This window comes from Physella acuta, unplaced genomic scaffold (genome assembly GCF_028476545.2).
Source record: "Physella acuta isolate Inbredline_101_S28 unplaced genomic scaffold, ASM2847654v3 ptg001798l, whole genome shotgun sequence".
NCBI lineage: Eukaryota > Metazoa > Mollusca > Gastropoda > Physidae > Physella > Physella acuta.
The window spans coordinates 34,249-61,312 of record NW_026733308.1 but is presented as its reverse complement, the minus strand read 5'-3'; the positions used below and the strand labels follow the sequence as shown (position 1 = coordinate 61,312).

General features: G+C 42.6%; 2 protein-coding genes across 3 annotated transcripts in view; both read left to right on the top strand.

Moving 5' to 3' along the window:
- The window catches only part of LOC131930541 (aminopeptidase O), a 44,298-nt gene extending 37,619 nt beyond the window's left edge, over positions 1 to 6,679 (top strand). For both annotated transcript variants that reach the window (XM_059287077.1, XM_059287076.1), the window contains exons 13-15: positions 4,193 to 4,315; positions 4,975 to 5,061; positions 6,281 to 6,679. In XM_059287077.1, the coding sequence (XP_059143060.1) occupies positions 4,193 to 4,315; positions 4,975 to 5,061; positions 6,281 to 6,457 (387 nt within the window). In that variant the 3' untranslated portion in view covers positions 6,458 to 6,679. The remainder of the gene's footprint in view (positions 1 to 4,192; positions 4,316 to 4,974; positions 5,062 to 6,280) is intronic.
- Positions 6,680 to 7,652: 973 nt separating this feature from the next.
- Positions 7,653 to 15,546, top strand: LOC131930542 (cytochrome c oxidase assembly factor 8-like; the record flags this gene model as incomplete). The annotated part of the gene is made up of 3 exons (XM_059287078.1): positions 7,653 to 7,767; positions 14,438 to 14,660; positions 15,447 to 15,546. Coding segments are annotated over 3 exons (438 nt in total), but the record flags the coding sequence as incomplete, so codon positions are not given.
- Positions 15,547 to 27,064: the final 11,518 nt, after the last annotated feature.

Below are 27,064 nucleotides of genomic sequence, written 5' to 3'. Positions count from 1 at the left end.
TAGAATAGATAAAGTGGGATTGATGATACCAGAATAGAAAAAGTGGGATTGATGATACCAGAATAGAAAAAGTGGGATTGATGATCCTAGAATAGATAAAGTGGGATTGATGATCCTAGAATAAACTGGAATTAAAGATCCTAGAATAGATAAACTGGGATTTATGATCCTAGAATAGATAAACTGGGATTGATGATCCTAGAATAAACTGGAATTAAAGATCCTAGAATAGATAAACTGGGATTGATGATCCTAGAATAGATAAAGTGGGATTGATGATCCTAGAATAGATAAACTGGGATTGATTATCCTAGAATAGATTAACTTTGATTGATGATCCTAGAATAGATAAACTGGGATTGATGATCCTAGAATAGTTAAACTGGGATTTATGATCCTAGAATAGATAAACTGGGATTGATGATCCTAGAATAGATTAAGTGGGATTGATGATCCTAGAATAGTTAAACTGGGATTTATAACTGGAATTGATGATCCTAGAATAGATAAACTGGGATTGATGATCCTAGAATAGATAAACTGGGATTGATGATCCTAGAATAGATAAAGTGGGATTGGTGATCCTAGAATAGATAAACTGGGATTGATGATCCTAGAATAGATTAACTGGGATTGATGATCCTAGAATAGATAAAGTGGGATTGATGATCCTAGAATAGATAAACTGGGATTTATGATCATAGAATAGATTAACTGGGATTGATGATCCTAGAATAGATTAACTGGGATTTATGATCCTAGAATAGTTAAACTGGGATTGATGATCCTAGAATAGTTAAACTGGGATTGATGATCCTAGAATAGATTAACTGGGATTGATGATCCTAGAATAGATAAAGTGGGATTGATGATCCTAGAATAGATAAACTGGAATTAATGATCCTAGAATAGATAAAATGGGATTGATGATCCTAGAATAGATAAAGTGGGATTGATGATTCTAGAATAGATAAACTGGGATTGCTGATCCTAGAATAAACTGGGATTGATGATCCTAGTTTCTAAAAAAAATAATTGGTCTCAACTCGAACTTTGATCTCAGGTCGAGCCGGCGGATGAATATTTGACTGCGGTAATGAGTCAAGTGTTTGTCGGTTGCTGTTCGAAAATCAGGGGCGTCTACTGCATAAACTATGACGCGTTTTCTTACCAACAATAGTGCGGTTGTCTTTCTTGTGTGGTCCTTGACTCATCGGGGTTTCATTGAAATTCATGATGTCGGAGGTTGTGCGTCCGAGTGAGTGTGAGATTGTTAGCGAAGAATGTAAGCGGAGAATGTAAGCAGAGAATGTAAGCAGAGAATAGACGGTAACGAGTACCGTCTAGTATGCTGCGATGACTCTCCATATCAAGAGAGATAACTAGGTGGTGATTAGAATTTAATCGATATTTCGGGCCTCTTAGTTGTCTTGCACGTTTTAAAATATACATTTGTCGGGGAGGGATGGAGGAGGAGGAGGGGGTGTTTTTTAAACTTTTATACCCGCCTACAACTTTGGAGGTCGCAGTGAAGATCAGTCTTATTTTCTTCATCACTCGAAAATTATTATGTCTTGTTTCAGCATTTTAAAATATTGATCTTCTGAATGTAACCAGTTTAGTTTAACGAGGACGTTTAAAACATAGTCACGATATAAAACCGCAACCAAACCCAAGACATTGAAACATGTTAAAAATACAGACAAGTCTATCAAAACCCATTGCAAAAGCTTGTTACAAATACTTATGCTTAGACACAGTACAATTAAGACCTAAACCCATTGTAAATATCTAACACGACAAAAGCACCTGACAAAAATCCATTACATCTAAGACAACAACCTCCCTACAAAATCCCATTTTTAAACAAAAATTACCTCTTAAAATGGCTTTTTAGTGAGTGGTGACTGAGGTTGCTGATGTTGAGTTTAAGCTGACTTTAATTAATTTGATCCAATTATCTCTTGTATTTGTCCTATACCATCACACAGCTGATTTTAATTAATTTGATCCAATTATTCCTTGTATTTATCCAGCAATGTAGGACTTCCAATGTAATTATTAACGCCACGTAATTTTGTCTTGCCTAAAATTTACTCGAACAACCTAGTTTAATCATTTAAATCGTTAATCCAAGTTACATCATACTCATTTTGTATTTTATAGTCTATTGTGTAGCCATTTTCTTTTTTAGCATATGGTTATATCCTCTATGGCTTTTTATTCCTTTGCATACACACGTATCTTTGATATGTATTTTCTTTAAAAAAGTATTGTGTCTTCTTCAACGTGGAATATTAAATGTTTCGAAATGACTACGCGCAGCGAAATGCATACCGCCTAGCCTCCCCAAGGCTCTAGGCTATGCGGAGTAAATATGTATGCGTCTATATTATTTCTCCCTGCTTATAATGTTATAATGTGATAAACTGCTGTATAAAAATGTGTATCCACACCCCTCAACACCCCACACAGGTCAGCAACATGAGGGTGTGAAGCAGATATGTGTGGTCAGTCCTCGTTACTGGCACAGCGGGCATGATGCGGCATTGTTATTGGACACCTTGTATATCATAAAAAAACGCCTACGATTGTTTTCTATGATATACAGTTTAGTGAGATGAAATATAAGTAAACATATTGAATATTTAATGAGGTGTATGTTTGCTTTCTCCCCCCCCCCCCCCTCCCATGTCCAACAACAAGCATAAACTTTATTCCCAGAATCCTACGTAGAAAAAAAAAATATATAACCAAAACGAGACCGGGGTACGTTGAAATAACCCAAGGGCTATAACTCTCCTTTTTAGTTGCGAACCGGATAACTGTTTTTTAAAGTATTTTTTTTTAAAATGGCCAAATATGGGTAATTAGTGAAACACTCGTACTCACACACCAACCTGACGGGGGCGCTGGTGTTAAGGTCAACTGGCTGGAGAGTCCGTAGGGGTGAGAGTAAAAAGGTTGCCTACTTTACATCGTGATCCGTTTGGTTAGGTCTGTTTTCATCCTGCGCGGTGTTGATTTGATTACGTGGGCGGTGTGATACATGGGGGTGGTGTGTGGGGGGGGGGGAGGGGAGTTGCATCAGACTTGTCAGTGGAGGAGTGACTGGGTTGACCTTAAGACACAGACAAAATATTGTTAAGTCTGTTGTCTGTTTTTATCTGTTCAAGCGCCGCGGGTGCTTTTAGACGTGACCTTTGGCCTGTATTTTATGGCGTGCGTGGTCATGAAATTTTCAACATTAGCTGGAGCGTAGGACAGCGACATTTTCCCCCCTCTGGCTGGTCTCTATACAACTCTCTTTATATGACCTGGTCATCGGACTCGTGTACCGGACTTTTTGTCCTGGTCACTTGAGTACAACATGTAGCTGGTATCATTGGTCGTGACTCAAGTACAGTGTAAGGGACGGCGTGGTCTAGCAGTAGAGCACTAGACCTCCAACTCGAAAGTCTCGAGTTCAAATCCGGGTTCATGTCAGCAGAACGTTCCACGGTCCACCCAGCTCTGATGGATATAACTTAGGGAAAGTAAAGGTGGCTGAGCATAGTGCTGACTACACTGTCCCCTCTTATGCCGAGGCCACAGAAACTCTACTTGCCCCTAAAAGGGAACTTTAAAGCAGAACTAAAGTAAATTGAATATTGGGAGAAAAATGGAGAGAAGTAGATTATGTCGCTTGTCTACGGACTTCACTCTGTATTTTATGAGCGGACTTTGATAAACGTGGTTTTTGTTTGGAAGAAAGTCCAAAGTATCATCGATAAACGTCGGCATCCATGGCTTTGGGTACCTACAATCGAGCGTTTACCACTTTAACATATCCAGCATGCTTTCACACCTGCTTTTATTTTTACTCCACATATACACAATATGGGTGTGCATACTCTAAAAAGCTTATCTTAACTTGTACGTGTTTGTTTTGCAAAGTTTTCCTGTTGAAAATCCTGACTTGCTATGCTTGTGTTGTAAAAGTTAAATGATTGAATATCTTAACTAAATCGTGTTGATGTTTGTGTTGGTTGAAAAAAAGTTGAATGATTGAATATCTTGACTAAATATTGTTGATGTTTGTATTTTAAAAGTTAAATGATTGAATATCTTGACGAAATCTTGTTGATGTGTGTGTTGTAAAAGTTGTATGATTGAACATCTTGACTAATTCCTATTGATGTTTTGACCCCAGTTGGTAGCTGACCAGTGCCTTCTACTCCTGGACCTGCTGGTCGAAGATTCCAGACTCCCTCTCACACCAGCCCACATGGCCAGTCTCAGGAGAAGTTTGCACGTGACGGAGGCCAACGCTGAGGTAACGTTTTGTTCTCTACCTGTAGACTGTAGGTGAGTAGAACACTTCTGACGCTGGGGTCACCTCGTGTGTAATTTCTATTAGAATATTGAAACCTGTCCTTATAAAGCACGTGTCGTGTAGTGATGGTGTTGCAGAATAGACCACGTCAGTCAGGTCTTAAAAAAGTGTATGTTATGGTCTTAAGTAGAACCAAACTATATGTCCCCCCCCCCTATAACTACAATGGTAAGATATGCTATAGCCATAAGCACTTTACTGTTTCACCCGCAGTTGAGGTTTTTGTCTAAATAAAAAATTAGAAACGTATTTTTTAAAGACCTGACAGTTAATCTGAAAAAACGAAAGTTGAGCTTAGTGTATTTTCGTGACTAAAACCGTGTTTTCGTGCCCACCAATGTATTCGTGAGCACGCTATATGACTGACTGTCGACAATGTTGTGTTTGTTTTCTTGACTCAGCTGCCTGTTACCAATGTCTGTACTAGAAAACCTTGAGCCACGAGTAGGAATAAAACCGTGGCTTAAGTCAGTGGTATAGAAACTATATACCACGGCCCTCATATATAAACTCTAACACTATCATTAAACTATTGATGACTTACTTTGTGTGACGATTTGGTTCCCCTTAACGGAAAAGTTCGACTTGTGTGTTGACAGGTACAACACAGCTGGTGTGAGCTGGTCGTGGCTAGACGGGCTGTCCGATGGGTGAGGGACGTCCAGGTGTTTCTGTACCGGCACCAGGTGAGTGGCTCAGCTGGTTGAGGGACGTCCAGGTGTTTCTGTACCGGCGCCAGGTGAGTGGCTCAGCTGGGTGAGGGACGTCCAGGTGTTTCTGTACCGGCACCAGGTGAGTGGCTCAGCTGGGTGAGGGACGTCCAGGTGTTTCTGTACCGGCACCAGGTGAGTGGCTCAGCTGGGTGAGGGACGTCCAGGTGTTTCTGTACCGGCACCAGGTGAGTGGCTCAGCTGGGTGAGAGACATCCAGGTGTTTCTGTACCGGCACCAGGTGAGTGGCTCAGCTGGGTGAGGGACGTCCAGGTGTTTCTGTACCGGCACCAGGTGAGTCGCTCAGCTGGGTGAGGGACGTCCAGGTGTTTCTGTACCGGCACCAGGTGAGTGGCTCAGCTGGGTGAGGGACGTCCAGGTGTTTCTGTACCGGCACCAGGTGAGTCGCTCAGCTGGGTGTGTCAGGTGTCAGTTATGTGTCAGTCTTATAGGTGTGCCAGTCGACTCACCCCGGTGGTTTTGTCATCCTATTGAGTAGGTTTGTCTGGATCCACCAAAGCTGCAGTAATTGTAACATTAATATTGTCTCACCCCCTTTGGTGCAAGGTTGTTGTCTCATCACCTGTCTTGGTCTCACCACCTGTCTTGGTCTCACCACCTGGTCTAACCACCTATCTTGGTCTCACCATCTGTCTTGGTCTCACCATCTGTCTTGGTCTCACCTCCTGTCTTAGTCTCACCACCTGTCTTGGTCTCACCATCTATCTTGGTCTCACCGCCTGTCTTGGTCTCACCACCTGTCTTGGTCTCACCATCTGGTCTCACCACCTGTCTTGGTCTCACCACCCGTCTTGGTCTCACCACCTTTCTTGGTCTCACCACCTGTCTTGGTCTCACCACCTGTCTTGGTCTCACCACCTGTCTTGCCTGTCATGGTCACACCGTCTTGTCTCACCACTTGTCTTGGTCTCAACATTTGTCTTGGTCTCACCACCTGTTTTGATCTCGCCACCTGTCTTGGCATCACCACCTGTCTTGGTCTCACCACCTTTCTTGGTCTCACCACCTTGTCTCACCACCTGTCTTGGTCTCACCACCTGTCTTAGTCTCACCACCTGTCTTGGTCTCACCACCTGGTCTCACCACCTGTCTTGGTCTCACCACCTGTCATTGTCTCACCACCTGTCATTGTCTCACCACCTGGTCTCACCACCTGTTATTGCCTCACCCTCAGGCCCTGGGTGTTTACCTGTACGGTGAGCTAATGATCAGCGAGACCCCACGCCTACAACAGCTGGCTCGCACGTGCTACTCCCATCTGCAGGACAGCATGTCCGAGGGGACCAGGACAACCGTCAGGTCCCTTCTCTTCCCAGAGGACACCTCGACACGTGACCAAGTCATCTTGTGATTGGACCGTTCGACTGGACTGCAGAATGGACTGTTGTGTGGCAGTAATTGAAAATATGAAGGGGGCTTAACTCTGCTAAAATTGTTCTAGTTTGAGTTAGTTGTTTTAGTTGATGCCGGATTACCAGCGATTCGTCTCGGTGACGTGCTGCAATTAGGGCAGCATTAGTGATATTCACAGTTGATTAATAATGACGTATTTCAAAAACAATGGTTTCATACAGACAGGGGCGTAGCGAGGGGGGGGGGGGCGGGGAATGCGGACCGCACCGGTGACACCATTTAGGGGGGTGACACCAAGGCAAAAAATAGGAACATATATAGAGAAAAACTTGAGGGGGGGGGGTGCAAATCGAAAATTTGAAAGTTTGTCCCCGGGAAGGGTCGCTATGCCTCTGGGGGGGGGGGGGGTGACACCATTAAAAGCCGCACCGTGTGACACCCGAACTCGCTACGCCACTGCATACAGAAGTAATACCTCCAGCGTCATTTGTTAGATTTGTGAATATTGTTAGTTAAAGGCTACCTTTTCTTGGTACAAACATACCTGCAGTCGAGTATGGATGACATTTCTGTGAAATATTCTGTACATTTTTCATGCTGTTTATTAAATGTATGTTATAAATGTACACAATATTGGAAATAAAATAGGCCCATTTCATTGCTTTCCTTATAGCATACAAAAACAAACTTGTTTTTTTGTTATTGTTGCATTTTATTCTTTTGATCTGTCCACCACTCCTTGAACTTTATCACCCTGCTTAGTTCACCACTCCACCACGCCCAACTCACCACTCCACCAAGCCCAACGCACCACTCCACCACGCCCAACTCACCACTCCACCAAGCCAAACTCACCACGCCCAACTCACCACTCCCAACTCACCACTCCCATCTCACCACACCCAACTCACCACGCCCAACTCACCACGCCCAACTAACCACTCCCAACTCACCACTCCCAATTCACCACACCCAACTCACCACTCCCAACTCACCACGCCCAACTCACCACGCCCAACCCACCACTCCCAACTCACCACTCCACCACACCCAACTCACCACGCCCAACCCACCACTCCCAACTCACCACTCCCAACTCACCACTCCACTACACCCAACTCACCACTCCCAACTAACCACTCCCAACTCACCACTCCCAACTCACCACGCCCAACTCACCACTCCCAACTCACCACGCCCAACTCACCACGCCCAACTCACCACGCCCAACTAACCACTCCCAATTCACCACTCCCAATTCACCACACCCAACTCACCACTCCCAACTCACCACGCCCAACTCACCACGCCCAACTCACCACGCCCAACCCACCACACCCAACTCACCACTCCCAACTCACCACGCCCAACTCACCACTCCCAACTCACCACTCCACTACACCCAACTCACCACACCCAACTCACCACTCCCAACCCAACACGCCCAACTCACCACTCCCAACTCACCACTCCCAACTCACCACGCCCAACTCACCACTCCCAACTCACCACTCCACTACACACAACTCACCACGCCCAACTCACCACTCCCAACTCACCACTCCCAACTCACCACTCCACTACACCCAACTCACCACTCCCAACTCACCACACCCAACTCACCACTCCCAACCCAACACGCCCAACTCACCACTCCCAACTCACCACGCCCAACTCACCACTCCCAACTCACCACTCCACCACACCCAACTCACCACTCCCAACTCACCACGCCCAACTCACCACACCCAACTCACCACTCCCAACTCACCACTCCACCACACCCAACTCACCACTCCCAACTCACCACGCCCAACTCACCACACCCAACTCACCACTCCCAACTCACCACTCCACCACACCCAACTCACCACTCCCAACTCACCACACCCAACTCACCACTCCCAACTCACCACGCCCAACTCACCACGCCCAACTCACCACGCCCAACCCACCACTCCCAACTCACCACTCCCAACTCACCACTCCACCACACCCAACTCACCACTCCCAACTCACCACGCCCAACTCACCACTCCCAACTCACCACACCCAACTCACCACTCCCAACTCACCACGCCCAACTCACCACGCCCAACCCACCACGCCCAACCCACCACTCCCAACTCACCACTCTCAACTCACCACGCCCAACCCACCACGCCCAACTCACCACGCCCAACCCACCACACCCAACTCACCACTCCCAACTCACCACGCCCAACTCACCACTCCCAACTCACCACTCCACTACACACAACTCACCACGCCCAACTCACCACGCCCAACTCACCACTCCCAACTCACCACACCCAACCCACCACGCCCAACTCACCACACCCAACTCACCACGCCCAACCCACCACACCCAACTCACCACTCCCAACTCACCACGCCCAACTCACCACTCCCAACTCACCACTCCACTACACACAACTCACCACGCCCAACTCACCACGCCCAACTCACCACTCCCAACTCACCACTCCCAACCCACCACGCCCAACTCACCACGCCCAACCCACCACACCCAACTCACCACTCCCAACTCACCACGCCCAACTCACCACTCCCAACTCACCACTCCACTACACACAACTCACCACGCCCAACTCACCACGCCCAACTCACCACTCCCAACTCACCACACCCAACCCACCACGCCCAACTCACCACTCCCAACTCACCACTCCACTACACACAACTCACCACGCCCAACTCACCACGCCCAACTCACCACTCCCAACTCACCACGCCCAACCCACCACGCCCAACTCACCACTTCCAACTCACCACTCCCAACCCACCACGCCCAACTCACCACGCCCAACCCACCACACCCAACTCACCACTCCCAACTCACCACGCCCAACTCACCACTCCCAACTCACCACTCCACTACACACAACTCACCACGCCCAACTCACCACGCCCAACTCACCACTCCCAACTCACCACACCCAACCCACCACGCCCAACTCACCACTTCCAACTCACCACTCCACCACTCCCAACTCACCACTCCACCACTCCCAACTCACCACTCCACTACACACAACTCACCACTCCCAACCCACCACGCCCAACTCACCACTTCCAACTCACCACACCCAACCCACCACGCCCAACTCACCACTTCCAACTCACCACACCCAACCCACCACGCCCAACTCACCACTTCCAACTCACCACTCCCAACCCACCACGCCCAACCCACCACTCCTACCACTCACATCACCACCGTACCCATCCCACCACTTTATACTAACCTTCTTTAAATTTGTCAAACTGCTAACCCACTTTATCAACTAATCTATCAACTCTCTGTTAAATACTTAAAACCCTTAGAGAAAAACCTTTAATCTCTGTGATAGGGTGCTGTATTACCTTGTTAAATTGCTTATCAATATTTAAATAACGTTTTAAAAAACAGTGCGAGAGAATAGTTTTGCTTAAAATAACTCGAATCTTAATGTAAGTGTTAGAAATATGATTAGCGCAAATCTTGTGCATAGTAAATTAAATAATTGAACCCAACTACTTTAAAGTTTGAAATGATAGCTAACACGTTTTTAATCTAGAAAATGTAATCACTTTAATGTTTGAAACTAAATCTTGAAGTTAATATCCACACTATGTGAATAGTGTGGCCGAACAGTAGTGCGCATAACCGCTAATCTGAAAGCTTAACGATTCGGGTTCATAGTACGTAACCCACCACTGATGGGTATCTATGTCCTAGTTCAGGAAGGCAAAGGCGGCCAAACATATAACTGACCCCACTACTACCCCCATAGGGTCACTGAAACAGGTGAACTACTCACCTGCCCTATATACCGTCCGGTCCGAAAGAGGTAATTTTATATTAGTTTTTGTACGCATTTTAAAATCTTCACAAAATCATGTTACTCATTGGGATAAAACATATATAAAAGCCTTTAGACTACAATAGTTTAACACTAAAAATTATTTCTAAAAAAAACACCCGATGATCACTTGGAAAATCTCTTAGAGATATTGTAACTCACTTGACCTAATGTGATTGTAGGTATCATTCTAAAACAAACTTCTCTTGTTCAAGACTGATTTACTTTTTAATTCTTGTGAGGATAATATATTCCTGCATTGTCATCTGTGTTTGGAAAGATATTAGAACTAGGTTCAAATTTAAGTTCACAATTTTGAGTACAAACAACAAAAAAAAAAAAAAAAAAAAATTAAAAATTAATAAACGGACAATGTGACGTAAGGAAAATTGTATTAAAAATATGTCAAGTGGACTGTATCTGACGATTGCAGCTGTGTATCTTATGAAAAAATAAAATAAAGTCCCCTTTTTGAACCTGACGGTCCATGGGACAAGTGAAGTAGAGTTCACCTGTTTCTGTGACATCGACTAATAAAGAGATTGTGTGGTCAGCAATTTACCCAGCCACCTTTACTTTCTGTAATGTGAGTTGAGTACCCACTACAGATGGGTGGGCTCAGGGACGTTTTACAGACTTGAACCCAAATTCGAACACGACACTTTCGGGTTAGCGGTCTAGCGCTCTACCGCAAGGCCACACAGTCCCGTCATATAAATGGATTGTCTTGAAATAAGTTTTAAAAAAAAAGGAAGATGATGTTAGCTTGTTAAGAGCACCAAAAAAAAAAACAACCACCAAACAGCAAACATTAAAAATGCATTACTGGCAAAAAAAATTCTAAAGTACAAGCAATGAATTCATCAATAAATCAGCAGTCTTAAAATATTAAACTCTGTTTTTTTTAAACTTGTTCTTATTTGATAAAATAGCTCAGCGTATGTTATGAATTGTCCGTAGCTCTCCGAGGTCGTGGGAACAAACCCCACCCACTCGAGGTTTTAAATCTGAACCCGCCACCCTAGACAAGCTGGCACCATCCCCACCCTGAAAAAACAAAACTAGGCCATCTTCGACAGGTCACCCATTTAAAACATAGCAGACGTAAGGCAGACGTCATTGTCTAGACCTCAGGAAGATTCTATTTTTTTTGTGTGGGTGAGCCTCACTCGACATCGCCCTTGTCAGGTCCCCTCTTGACTTGACATGTCAAGGTGTGTCAAGATAGACACTGGACGAGGTCTAGGAGGGCAAAAAGAGCACACGAGGGGGAAAAGAAAAACGAGGAGTAAAAAAAAAAATTAATGCTAAAAATGTGTCGGAAAAATGGTGCGATTAAAACATGCGTATATTTTCTATAATATATTCACTTTACAAAGCATGCCCTGATATTGTACGAGTCCGCGTTTTCGTCTAATGGAGAGATTTATAGAATTTTTAGTCTAGTGTAGAGATTTATAAAGTTTTTTGTCAAGTGTAGGGATTTAAAGTAATGGTCTACACTGTGGATCTTCCACTCATTACCATATAAAACAAACTTTTGATCATCCAGCCCCCCTCCCCCAAATAAAGTTTTTTTTTTAACTTAAAAAAAAGTATTCGAATAACGTCATTTTAATGGTAAACAACATATTACAATTTTATCCTAATAAACAGTCAGGCCTTATTTTATGTTATATGTGCACATAACATTTGTTTTTATATTTACGTAAACTGAACTTTCACGTAAAAAATAATTCACTTATATATTAAAATGAAGCAATTGACTACAATTTTACAAAAAACCTTTGTTTTTTGTTTACATATGGGCCTCTAGGTCCACATAATGCGCCTAGCACATTTACGTTGTGTATATGTTCATATAAAAAATTACAATATTTCAAATCGTGCAGTGATACAATCTGTGCATGTCGAAACTCACGCATTAAAAAACATTCATCTTAAAATTTGAGGACAAATCTAATAAAATTCTACTCAGGGATTTCTTCTATAAATAGCAAAGCAGCGTAGATATGTATAAGACATTGACTTATCAAAAATAGATTGCTATATATGTCCTAATATAGCTAAGATGTTGTTTAATTTATCGGTGTTTCTCAAAATAGTCGCAAAACAATACAAAACTACTTGGAAAAGAGAAAACGTTACTATAAATAACCTCACTCGTATTAAAAAAACAAAACAATCTTTGGCGTGGGAGTCTTAAAAGGAGGCTACTCTAGTCATTCATGCAAAAAAAATCTATCTATACAGATAATATTTTGTTACTAAGCTTTGTAAAACAAATATCTCATCTTATAAGAGTTTTTTTTTCTGCATGAAAAAAAGCTGCAATGAAATATTTCATTGGCCCCTGGGGGAAGCATTGATTCTCTCCCTTAGCACTCGGGCTAACAACAATTCTAATTTATCGAGGGGCGGGGGGAGAGGGTGCGATGTCTTTTGTGGAGTTATTATCCTGAGAAGATAATTTGTTGACTTGAACTCGATCTAAGCGTAGATTTGTTGATTGTATGGGGGTGGGGTGGAAGGTGTAGAAGGTGTGGTGTATTAGATGGTTGGTATGGTGTATGGTGTGTGTAATGGAGGGAATGGTATATGGGATGGATAGTGAGGTGTATGGGATGGAGGGTGTGGCATATATGGTTGATGTTGTGGTGTATGGGATGTAGGATGTGGTATGTGATTGAGTTTGTGGTGTATGTGGTTGAGGTTGTGGTGTATGGGATGGAGGGCGTGGTGTATGGGATGGAGGGCGTGGTGTATGGGATGGAGGGCGTGGTGTATGGGATGGAGGGCGTGGTGTATGGGATGGAGGGCGTGGTGTATGGGATGGAGGGCGTGGTGTATGGGATGGAGGGTGTGGTGTATGGGATGGGGGTGTATGGGATGGAGGGCGTGGTGTATGTGGTTGAGGGTGTGGTGTATGTGATTGAGGGTGTTGTATATGTGGTAGAATATGTGTTATATGTCATGCTGCCAGATTCGGTGGATATGTGGCTCATCACCATGTATGTAAAGGGTTCACCCAGTCAAGTGGTCATGTCAAACAGCTTAAACCAACCGAGAAGTCAGGTCAAATGTTTTGACCTGCACACGAGGACAGGTCAAAGTGAATGACCCGGACAAGTGGTCAGGGAAAACGAATCGACTCAAACATTTGCTTTGAGTTGGATAAACACTCCAAAAAAATCTGGCTATGTTCTGACGTCACGCAGGAAGCTGCCATCAGTTTTATCTGTCTAATGACGTGTTTGTTTGAATGATCTATTATCTTTTAGATAAATGTATTAGTGTGGACCATACAATGTATCCTAGGGGACTATTAAATAAACATATGAGTCATGATCACGATCTGTATAATAAACATGAGTTATGACTACGGCCTGTATGATAAACGTGAGTTATGATTATAGTTTCGCACTTCACTGCACGTGCATGTCTAGCTGAGTACTTGTCGAGGTCACGAGCAGCTGATTGATGACCTTGCAACACACCCAGGTCTCCAGTAGGTCTACTGTAACCCCTCCCGCCCAACAATATCACAAGAATAGCGTGGAAAATGTTATGTCGAATCAGGGGAAGTAATGTCTGTTTGAATACGTCCAGGGGAGGCTACCAAGTTTTATCTTAATAATTTTCCACCCTGTAACGATGTGAACCCTGTATATTGTTCCCCTTGTCGTACACTTTCAAATGTTTTCTTTGACGTCTTGTGCTGAGGTAATGCATTATATCTCAGACAGAGGCGTTCGTCTTAAACACAAAGTGCACTGGACTTGGATTGAGTGTAGTATAAAACTGACTGACCTCTCAGCTTAATCAAATATAGTTTAACACCTACGTGCTCAGCCCTATATTGAATCTCAATATTTTTACTAGATCTACCTCCTCCATCATGTTTAGACCTCACTGTTACTTTAAACAGTTAAAGACACGAAATGGAATTAAACATTTACTGTTCCTTTCAACGGGCAAGAATGATGTTAAAAAATTAAGGATAACTCCAGTACCACCAAGTGGGGGCACCACTGACTGGATAGGACCTCCAGATCCCATTTCAAATATCAGACCAATTCGTTTTTATGTTCATCCAAATGAAACACTTACAGAGAAAAAGTTTCGAATAAGAAGAGCAGAGGTCTTAGAGTGGAATCAACAGTTTTGGGCAGATCATAACTCAAGATTTTTCAAGGAAAAAGAAGAATATGTTCAATCTCTGAAAGAGCTTAGTGCTGACAGCAATAAAAATGTGACCCAAGAAGAGTTATCCCCATTTTACAAAGCCTTTCTAGATAAAAATAGGATCACACATCTAAATTATAACAAGGAATGGTACAGGAAAAACATTACGTTGTTGTGGCCTGCTCTCAAAGTTTCACTGATACGTATTGCAAGAAAATTTAAGAAAGAAAAATAAGGTTACTATTTGTCTAAATTGTTGTTACAATGTGTAACACAATGTGTTGTAGTTTCTGCCAGTTTGTTGAAATGTCATTGATGAAATGTATTGTAATTTAAAATATTTATTAAGATGTAAATAATGTAGATAATGAAATAATGCTTATTCTAAATTATTTCCTGAATTGAGAGATCAACACGCTGTGTAGGGCTTGTAAAATGAAGACTGATTATTTGTATAAAATTAAATGTTTATTACATTAATAAAGAAAGATTAAATATTTCAAAAAAAAAAATATATATATTGAATCTCAACCAAATTTTTATCAGCTGCACTTTCTTTAAGTTGTTTCACTGATCTAGTAAGGCTCGTAAATTATTTTCGTTTTCCCGTGATTGTGAATTATGGTTTATACATTGACTACCAGCCTTCGTATAGGAGGGGGGGGGGGGTGTCAAGTGGTAGAGCGTTTGGTTGCTAGTCTGAAGGTCTTGAGTTTGGACCTCTGTATGGACTTGTAACCAGAGGACGTTAGCTTTGATGGGTACCTGACTTACGAGAGGGATATGGCCTCAGTCTAGAGTGCACACCCCCCCTCTTACCACACTCTCACCCGCATTACGCAGATCAGCGAGAAATGCTTACGCTTATTCGCCCGCACAACTTTCAAAAATCCTCTCAGTCAGCTTTTGTAAAGGACCCAATGTGAGCTAACCCAGCCTTATCCCAGTATCCGGCATAACTAATGTGCTTGTCCACACCCATAACTTGCAAGAATTAAAAAAAAAACAGAAAAAAAAAAAACTAACATTCTCTTAAATGTGAATTTCGCTTACATATTTAATCATAAATCGAATCTACAGCGTCTATAACCTACATTTCCCTCGGAGCTAAAACGTTTGTCAACCCCTCCCCATCGCTATCCCCCGCTCGTTATTAATTTGTCCTGTCTTTTTGTCTAGTGATCTCCCTTAATTTGCATTTTTCCAAGTGAAAAATCTGGCATTGTTAAACAAGTAATATCTCATACGCCCGGCCCGGCAGGATGCAAAAATTTCTCGGCAACATTAGCGTTCTTCTTGTCTTACCCCACTGAAGGATGTCTCGCACTGTCATAGAGAGGAGAAGATAAACTCTGTAGGTGTTGCTCGTATATAACAACATAATATAACATGGAACATGGTATATCTGATATACAACAACACACTTTAAACACAGGACATGTTGTATCTGGTATATAACAACATAATGTAACATGGAGTATGGTATATCTGATATACAACAACACAATTTAAACACAGGACATGTTGTATCTGGTATATAACAACATAATGTAACATGGAGTATGGTATATCTGATATACAACAACACAATTTAAACACGGGACATGGTGTATATGGTATTATAACAACATATTGTAACATGATACGTGCTGTATCTGTGATACCTGGAATACAAAAAACCAATTTAACATGGCACATGGTGTATCTGGTATATAGCAACACCATTTAACATGAGATATGGTGTAATTGGCGTGTTTTTAATGGCCCAATATTGGGACAGGAGTTATTTTCTATATTTCTCAAATATTTTATTACCCATTTTCCCATAACACACATTTGTTCAGTCCTCATTCAATCCAGTCAAAATCCCAACTAATGTAACTTTTCTCTTAACACGGGAGAAGAAAAATCCTGGGAAATTGTGTTGCACTTTTAAATTAACACCACGAACCAAAAGAAAACCCGGACGTTAATGTGGGCAGATACCTCATCAGGCAGACATTTTTTTTTACTTCGGTGACACCCCCCCCCCCTCCCCACCCGTTGGATGGATGTGTGTGCTTTTGTGTGTTTCAGTGTATGAACTGTCCCTCTGATGAAGAACCTTGGTAAGATCGTTGGCATCTAAAAAGAAATTAAGCTCGCTACCACCCGCCCACACAAGTAGAAGAAACGCATTCAACAATTGCCTTCTGTCATCTCATTGTTTTCAATGTCACCACGTCTAAGTTTCTGTAATTTTTTTTACCTTAACTTTATGTTGATCAATTATTGTTGACAGACACGTTTTAAAGATGCTTATTGCCAACCAGTTTAACTGCCTACGGTAATTTTAGCTACTGGTTTAACTGCCTTCTATAATCACAAAACGCTTTAAGATTACTTCATATTTTTTTTTACAATCTCATACAGGTTTAAATACTTAACGGTATTTTAAACTAGATGTTGTATTCCTAAACAATGGCTACAATCTCCCCTATCTGGTAAAGCTTAGCTACTAGCTACAGGCCTAATCATAACATCCTGCTTTAATCTCTATATACCCTGTCCTTGACTACTAGAAAATACACGTTCAAAGCTCATCAGCCTATAATGTTGTCTATCTCACATCTCACTTCACAAACACACCGTAAACTTTAATTTAAAGACGAAAATCGATAACAAACAACCTCTGACAATTTTATTTTTTTCTCTTGGTTTTTTTTTTACATTTAAAAAAATACAGTTAAGAATTGTTAAATGTAAGATGTATGAAAGAAACGAAATAATATATTTATTCAAACAAGAGATTGATCTTTCTGTAAAGTTTCGTGATAGTTTAAATAACATATTTATTTAAAAATTGGAGGGAAAGGGGGATGGGTGGGTTAAAAAAATAACAATGTCGTGATCATTTAAATAGTATATTTATTTTAAAATAAGTGTGTTTAAAAAACAAACTTTCGTGATGTTTTCAATTTCACCTGAGGAATTTTCAAGATGTTGTCGAGTGCTGGATGCCTAATCTTCCCGTCAATATCGGGTAATAGGTGCGTGGTGTGCTTATTCACCTGAGGCTAAGGAAGTTTTTACCTGTCATAAAAACAATGATTGTTGCGTTTCAGCGACGTTAGGATATGGGTTTTACTTTCCCGTATTAAAAAATATGAAGATTTTATGTTATTTTACCATCAGCCATACCATCGTAATAAAGTTACCAGTATGAACTGTAGCAAGACATTCTACACGTAGGTTATATTTCTAATGGTAGTTGGGGTAAATGTTTATGGCTAGGGTTAGAGTTCTAATTAAAGTTAGGGTAAGTGTTTATGGTTAGGGTTAGAGTTCTAATTGAAGTTAGGGTAAGTGTTTATGGCTAGGGTTATAGTTCTAATGGAAGTTAGGGTAAATGTTTATGGCTAGGGTCAGATTTCTAATTGAAGTTAGGGTAAGTGTTTATGGCTAGGGTTATAGTTCTAATGGAAGTTAGGGTAAGTGTTTATGGCTAGGTTTAGAGTTCTAATTGAAGTTAGGGTAAATGTTTATGGCTAGGGTTAGAGCAATGCTTTAGTTCGAGTAAAAACGTAGTGTGCTGTACTTTGTTTTTATTTAAAAATTCGAATTACACCGTATGTCTCCCCTCCCTTGAGTTCTTCTGCCTGATTCCGACTGAATTCTACATGACTTGCATCATCAAAGAGATCTCTTATACCTCAACAGCACAGTGCTATTTTCAGAAACTTATCAAGCAGTGGGTCACAGCGACCTAGCAAGTAGTCGGTAATTCCTTTCTAAAAACTCTGTCCTAAACATGATGATAGAAAACAAATGCCAAGAGAATTGAAACAATTAACTTGCTCGCCACACTCATGGTTACACGTTTTTTTTTACCAAGATAAGATAAAAATCTTTGTTTTTGTTTTTTTTTAGTATTAGGCCATGGACTGAATTCATTTCTGTTAATTCGCTAAACCCCAAAATTAACTTAAACCAAAATAACTATCATCAATACTAATTTGATAATCGCTATAAGATTACATCGGTGTAAGTATAATTTCATAATATTGTTATTACAGATTGTTTTTCTAGTTTTTGAAATTAATATCTCAGTTATAATCGATATAGGGAATTTCCGGAAAAATAGTAGACCCGCGCGTAGGTGTGCATGGGTGCGGGGATACCAGGTCAAGTTGCGCATGCGTGGGATAATACGATAACAAGAACAGGCAGGGTTATATCTGCAATTAGCATGTCAATACGCATGCGCCTGGGAACGTTATCTGTCAGAGGTTGAGATTAACATGAATGGATAAGTGAGGCTCATCAAGTCGAATGAGGTAAAAATGTTCAACGACCGTATTTAATCATCCCAATATACCAAACGGTGTAAAGGTTAGAGTAATAGTCACATTATTTCCATGAAATGTATACACTACGGGGCAGTGCGCATGCGCAATTCATTTTTGTGTGTTTATAAAATAAATATGCGAGTTGCCGTGAAATATTCATAAGGTGCTTTACTGCGTGGAAGGTGTAACTCAATTAGTCATGTTTTTTTTTCTAACAACAATTGTCGTGCCCTTCTGTTGAGTCTGTGGTTTATGACAGACTTCAGGTAAGTCTGTTGTTTATGACAGACCTCAGGTGAGTCTGTTGTTAATGACAGACCACAGGTAAGTCTGTGGTTTATGCCAGACCTCAGGTAAGTCTATGGTTTATGCCAGACCACAGGTAAGTCTATGGTTTATGCCAGACCGCAGGTAAGTCGGTGGTTAATGACAGGTAAGTCTGTGGTTTATGCCAGACCTCAGGTAAGTCTGTGGTTTATGGCAGACTTCAGGTAAGTCTGTGGTTTATGACAGACCTCAGGTAAGTCTGTGGTTTATGGCAGACCTCAGGTAAGTCTGTGGTTTATGCCAGACCTCAGGTAAGTCTGTGGTTTATGGCAGACCTCAGGTAAGTCTGTGGTTTATGCCAGACCTCAGGTAAGTCTGTGGTTTATGCCAGACCTCAGGTAAGTCTGTGGTTTATGGCAGACCTCAGGTAAGTCTGTGGTTTATGCCAGACCTCAGGTAAGTCTGTGGTTTATGGCAGACCTCAGGTAAGTCTGTGGTTTATGGCAGACCTCAGGTAAGTCTGTGGTTTATGGCAGACCTCATGTAAGTCTGTCGTTTATGGCAGACTTCAGGTAAGTCTGTGGTTAATGACAGACCTCAGGTAAGTCTGATGTTTATGGCAGACCTCAGGTAAGTCTGTTGTTAATGACAGACCTCATGTAGGTCTGTGGTTTATGCAGACCTCAGGTAAGTCTGTGGTTTATGGCAGACCTCAGGTAAGTCTGTGGTTTATGCCAGACCACAGGTAAGTCGGTGGTTTATGCAGACCTCAGGTAAGTCTGTGGTTTATGGCAGACCTCAGGTAAGTCTGTGGTTTATGGCAGACTTCAGGTAAGTCTGTTGTTAATGACAGACCTCATGTAAGTCTGTCGTTTATGGCAGACTTCAGGTAAGTCTGTGGTTTATGGCAGACCTCAGGTAAGTCTGTTGTTAATGACAGACCTCAGGTAAGTCTGTGGTTTATGCCAGACCACAGGTAAGTCGGTGGTTTATGCAGACCTCAGGTAAGTCTGTGGTTTATGCCAGACCACAGGTAAGTCTGTGGTTTATGGCAGACTTCAGGTAAGTCTGTGGTTTATGCCAGACCACAGGTAAGTCTGAGTCTCGTCAGAGTTTGGGGTAACTATGGCGGTTACCAGCGGAGTCACAAACTAATTAGCGGAGTCACAATTGAATGAAGCAACCATCAGAGTCATTATTGAATAACACAGCGCGTTTAACCTCAAAACGTCAAACTCGCCGAGTCACATTGAGCAAGACATCAATGCCATCCCTTGTCAAACCCCCCCCCCCCCCCACACACACACACCACACAATGATGAAATGATATTTCTTTTTTTCTGCAAATAAAAACTTCAAGATCTGCATCTCCCATTGTCTTGACAGAAATTGAGTTAATTTATCGTGACACTGAAACGATGTTAAGTTGATGTCTCTCGCCCGCTTCCTCGTTATTGTCATCTCATGAACAGGTCTGACGCCTTCCCGATTTGTGCTTTCCCTGTCAGACTCTTTGATAGGGATATTTATGGACAGCTTCTAGTGGGTTGGAGCTTAGCTGGTAAAAAAAATCATTAGTGTGGTGACTGCCATCTTGTGTGGGAAGTGGTGATGTGTGGGAAGTGGTGACTGCCATCTTGTGTGGGAAGTGGTGACTGCGATCTTGTGTGGGAAGTGGTGACTGCGATCTTGTGTGGGAAGTGGTGACATCTTGTGTGGGAAGTGGTGACTGCCTTCTTGTGTGGGAAGTGGTGACTGCCATCTTGTGTGGGAAGTGGTGACATCTTGTGTGGGAAGTGGTGACTGCCTTTTTGTGTGGGAAGTGGTGACATCTTGTGTGGGAAGTGGTGACTGCGATCTTGTGTGGGAAGTGGTGACTGCGATCTTGTGTGGGAAGTGGTGACATCTTGTTTGGGAAGTGGTGACTGCCTTTTTGTGTGGGAAGTGGTGACATCTTGTGTGGGAAGTGGTGACTGCCTTTTTGTGTGGGAAGTGGTGACATCTTGTGTGGGAAGTGGTGACTGCGATCTTGTGTGGGAAGTGGTGACTGCGATCTTGTGTGGGAAGTGGTGACATCTTGTGTGGGAAGTGGTGACTGCCTTCTTGTGTGGGAAGTGGTGACATCTTGTGTGGGAAGTGGTGACATCTTGTGTGGGAAGTGGTGACTGCCATCTTGTGTGGGAAGTGGTGACTGCCATCTTGTGTGGGAAGTGGTGATGTGTGGGAAGTGGTGACTGCCATCTTGTGTGGGAAGTGGTGACATCTTGTGTGGGAAGTGGTGACTGCCTTCTTGTGTGGGAAGTGGTGACATCTTGTGTGGGAAGTGGTGACATCTTGTGTGGGAAGTGGTGACTGCCATCTTGTGTGGGAAGTGGTGACTGCCATCTTGTGTGGGAAGTGGTGACTGCCATCTGGTGTGGGAAGTGGTGACTGCCATCTTGTGTGGGAAGTGGTGATGTGTGGGAAGTGGTGACTGCCATCTTGTGTGGGAAGTGGTGACATCTTGTGTGGGAAGTGGTGACTGCCATCTTGTGTGGGAAGTGGTGACATCTTGTGTGGGAAGTGGTGACTGCCATCTTGTGTGGGAAGTGGTGACTGCCATCTTGTGTGGGAAGTGGTGACATCTTGTGTGGGAAGTGGTGACATCTTGTGTGGGAAGTGGTGACTGTCATCTTGTGTGGGAAGTGGTGACTGTCATCTTGTGTGGGAAGTGGTGACTGCCATCTTGTGTGGGAAGTGGTGACTGTCATCTTGTGTGGGAAGTGGTGACTGCCATCTTGTGTGGGAAGTGGTGACTGTCATCTTGTGTGGGAAGTGGTGACATCTTGTGTGGGAAGTGGTGACATCTTGTGTGGGAAGTGGTGACATCTTGTGTGGGAAGTGGTGACATCTTGTGTGGGAAGTGGTGACTGCCATCTTGTGTGGGAAGTGGTGATGTGTGGGAAGTGGTGACTGCCATCTTGTGTGGGAAGTGGTGACTGCGATCTTGTGTGGGAAGTGGTGACATCTTGTGTGGGAAGTGGTGACATCTTGTTTGGGAAGTGGTGACTGCCTTCTTGTGTGGGAAGTGGTGACATCTTGTGTGGGAAGTGGTGACATCTTGTGTGGGAAGTGGTGACTGCCATCTTGTGTGGGAAGTGGTGACTGCCATCTTGTGTGGGAAGTGGTGACTGCCATCTGGTGTGGGAAGTGGTGACTGCCATCTTGTGTGGGAAGTGGTGACATCTTGTGTGGGAAGTGGTGACTGCCATCTTGTGTGGGAAGTGGTGACTGTCATCTTATGTGGGAAGTGGTGACTGCCTTCTTGTGTGGGAAGTGGTGACTGCCTTCTTGTGTGGGAAGTGGTGACATCTTGTGTGGGAAGTGGTGACTGCCATCTTGTGTGGGAAGTGGTGACTGCCATCTTGTGTGGGAAGTGGTGACATCTTGTGTGGGAAGTGGTGACTCTCATCTTGTGTGGGAAGTGGTGACTGCCATCTTGTGTGGGAAGTGGTGACATCTTGTGTGGGAAGTGGTGATGTGTGGGAAGTGGTGACTGCCATCTTGTGTGGGAAGTGGTGACTGCCATCTGGTGTGGGAAGTGTTGACTGTTATCTTGTGTGGGAAGTGGTGACTGTCATCTTGTGTGGGAAGTGGTGACTGCCATCTTGTGTGGGAAGTGGTGACTGCCATCTTGTGTAGGAAGTGTTGACTGTCATCTTGTGTGGGAAGTAGTGACATCTTGTGTGGGAAGTGGTGACATCTTGTGTGGGAAGTGGTGACTGCCATCTTGTGTGGGAAGTGGTGACTGCCATCTTGTGTGGGAAGTGGTGACATCTTGTGTGGGAAGTGGTGACTCTCATCTTGTGTGGGAAGTGGTGACTGCCATCTTGTGTGGGAAGTGGTGACTGCCTTTTTGTGTGGGAAGTGGTGACATCTTGTGTGGGAAGTGGTGACTGCCTTTTTGTGTGGGAAGTGGTGACTGCCATCTTGTGTGGGAAGTGGTGACATCTTGTGTGGGAAGTGGTGACTGCCATCTTGTGTGGGAAGTGGTGACTGTCATCTTGTGTGGGAAGTGGTGACTGCCTTCTTGTGTGGGAAGTGGTGACTGCCATCTTGTGTGGGAAGTGGTGACTGTCATCTTGTGTGGGAAGTGGTGACTGCCTTCTTGTGTGGGAAGTGGTGACTGCCTTCTTGTGTGGGAAGTGGTGACATCTTGTGTGGGAAGTGGTGACTGCCTTCTTGTGTGGGAAGTGGTGACATCTTGTGTGGGAAGTGGTGACTGCCATCTTGTGTGGGAAGTGGTGACTGACATCTTGTGTGGGAAGTTGTGACTGTTATCTTGTGTGGGAAGTGGTGACTGCCATCTTGTGTGGGAAGTGGTGACTGCCATCTTGTGTGGGAAGTGGTGACTGCCATCTTGTGTGGGAAGTGGTGACATCTTGTGTGGGAAGTGGTGACATCTTGTGTGGGAAGTGGTGACATCTTGTGTGGGAAGTGGTGACATCTTGTGTGGTAACTGCCTTCTTGTGTGGGAAGTGGTGACTGCCTTCTTGTGTGGGAAGTGGTGACTGCCATCTTGTGTGGGAAGTGGTGACATCTTGTGTGGGAAGTGGTGACATCTTGTGTGGTAACTGCCTTCTTGTGTGGGAAGTGGTGACTGCCATCTTGTGTGGGAAGTGGTGACATCTTGTGTGGGAAGTGGTGACTGCCAACTTGTGTGGGAAGTGGTGACTGTTATCTTGTGTGGGAAGTGGTGACTGCCATCGTGTGTGGGAAGTGGTGACTGTCATCTTGTGTGGGAAGTGTTGACTGTTATCTTGTGTGGGAAGTGGTGACTGTTATCTTGTGTGGGAAGTGGTGACTGTTATCTTGTGTGGGAAGTGTGAAGTTAAGTTCGTGGTGAGCATGGGTTATTTTTAGACTTTACAAAAGAACGAAATGCTTTGTGCTGTATGCCAGGGGCGTAGCGAGGGGGGGGGGGGCGGGGGGTGCGGACCGCACCGGCTGACACCATTTAGGGGGGTGACACCAAGGGAAAAAATAGCAAAATATATAGAGAAAAACTCGAGGGGGGGGGGTGCAAATCGAAAGTTTGAGGGGGGGGGGGGGTGCAAATCGAAAACTCGAGGGGGGGTTGCAAATCGAAAATTTGAAAGTTTGTCCCTGGGAAGGGTCTCTATGCCTCTGGGGGGGGGGGGTGACACCATTAAGTGCCGCACCGGGTGACACCCGACCTCGCTACGCCACTGCTGTATGCTGCTGTTTGGTGTTGTGTATGCTGCTGTTTGGTGCCGTGTGTGGTGCTGTTTGGGGCAGTTAAGAGCGCAGTCGAAAAACTTGTGCTGGTCAGTATTATAAGCATGTACTCCATAGCAGTGTCTGCATTACATGTATTGTGTCTGGGGTTAGTCTTTAGGAAAAATTTAGATTTATTTAAGTGTTGTCACTAGGAAAAGTTTTGATTCAAGTGTGGCCATGATTAGACATATTCACCCGTTACATATTTGTGAGTTTTTTTTTGTTATTTTTTTTTGTTGCCTCAATTAAAGATTTAGTTTTCTTAAGTGAAGAAAACTGTGTCTTTAATTTTTGTCTTTGTATTAGAGAAATGTTCTTTATTTTCTTTTTGTTATAAAAAATCTGCTAATTTGATATAATGTTCATTTTGGTTTTAAAATTAATATTTTCGTTTTTTTTTGTTAAAATTTTTTGTATCACAGAAATTAAACTTGCAATGTTTTAAAATTATGCTATTTTAGGTCTTCAGAAGTATTTGTGCTACTTCATCTGCTACGGTGGTCGTAATTTTTTTTTTTAAATGCTCAGATTATATTTTATGTTATGAGTTATTTTTTATGGGTTATTTTGAGAACAGTCTTGTTCATTCGTCAAAAGCCTTCGGCCGAAATCTATCAGCTAATATATATATATATATATATATATATATATATATATATATATATATATATATATATATATATATATATATATATATATATAAAAATAAATATATATATATAAATATATATATATATATATATATATATATATATATATATATATATATATATATATATATATATATATATATATATATATATATATTTATTTATTTATTTATTTATATATATATATATATGTGTGTGTGTGTGTATATATGTCTGTGTCTGTGTCTGTGTAATAAGCACATATTTATTGTGTGTAAGCGCTCTATTCAGCTGGATATGACTTGTAGATCTTTAAAATCAATGATTGATCAGGTTTATCAGTGATTGATCAGGTTTATCAGTGATTGATCAGGTTTCGATATCGAACATCGGACTTGGGTCGGGTGACACGTGACCCTTAGGGAAGGCACGTGCAGCATACGTCAGTTTATTGCTGTGCACTCGCACGTGTTCGCTCAGGCAAGTTGGAGTGAATGTTTGTTTGAAACAACAGCCGTTCTAAATATTTCTTCCTTTCTCCCAGAAAAGTTGGAGTGAATGTTTGTTTGAAACAACAGCCGTTCTAAATATTTCTTCCTTTCTCCCAGAAAAGTTGGAGTGAATGTTTGTTTGAAACAACAGCCGTTGTAAATATTTCTTCCTTTCTCCCAGAAAAGTTGGAGTGAATGTTTGTTTGAAACAACAGCCGTTGTAAATATTTCTTCCTTTCCCCACTGAAAAGTTGGAGTCAATGTTTGTTTGAAACAACAGCCGTTGTAAATATTTCTTCCTTTCCCCACTGAAAAGTTGGAGTCAAATGTTTGTTTGAAACAACAGCCGCTCTTAATATTTCTTCCTTTTCCCCCAGGAATATTCCAGTCATTGTTTGTTTGAAACAACAGCTTCTCTAAATATTTCTTCTTTTCCCCCCAGGAAAGTTGTAGAAGTTAGTATTTGTATAAAGTGCAACCGTACTTTAATACTTGTTCCCTCCTCGACAAATGTATTCGTCGATAAACTCGATTTGGTAGTTACGATTAGCATACTATACTCACGGGATTACCGAAGACTTCCACAATAAGGTTTTGGCTTAGTAACCGTTAGCCAAAACCTAATCCCGTGCATGCAGTACTCACGGCGTAGATATTGTGGGCAAGGTTTGGTGTAAAGGTTAGGCTGGGGGGTAATTTTTACGTCATGGTTTGTTGATAATTTCATTTTTGTTAAAGGCCATAAAAACTAAACAATCTATGTATGACTACTCGGCAGGTAAGTTACTTTAGTTCAGGTGTGTGTATGGCTACTCTGCCGGTATGTTAGTTTTGATGCTGAAAATGTTGACGTCGCAAATTGGAATTTCAAAATAGAATTTTGTGTGTAGTCGTGTGAACGGTGAATTTTTAATTAAAAAAATAATTATTTAGTAAACACGTGACTTTTAGGCAAAATTGGCAATGATTTTTAAAGTCACTAGCTTCAGCTCTCTGACCAATCGCTTTCATTGGTTAGAGCTATTTTTAGCTGGCCACAAAATTAGTTTTTACTGTGTGAACTAGCCGGCAAACGTTTCAACAATTTAAGTTGTTTGGACTGCTCTAGACAATTCCCTGGCAAGATGAAGCGATAAACTGTAAATCGCCGACGTCCACGAATCGTGTTTTTTTTTTTTTTAAATTGGCAGAATCTTTTGGCGGATCAAGTGGGGGTGTTGGGGGGCGCTCGTCCCAGGGGACTTAAAATTGGCGTTACTCAAATTACGTGCACTCACATTTTTTTAAACCTTGCAACATGCATGATTTATAAACTAAATTTACTACCAGTCAGTAATTAACAATTTTATTGATCGTGATTTGATTACAATGTTTTAAATTCACTGGCTTCGCGTAGAACGTAACACAAATTTTGCAAGAAACAAAAGAAAGAAAACAGCAGATAGATTTTTTTTTGTTCGTTAGGAAGAAAATGGCTAAGGAAACTGTAGACAACAAAAGCTGATAGACAAACATTAGGCCGGACGTGCTAGAAGACAATCAGACAACATCATGACGGA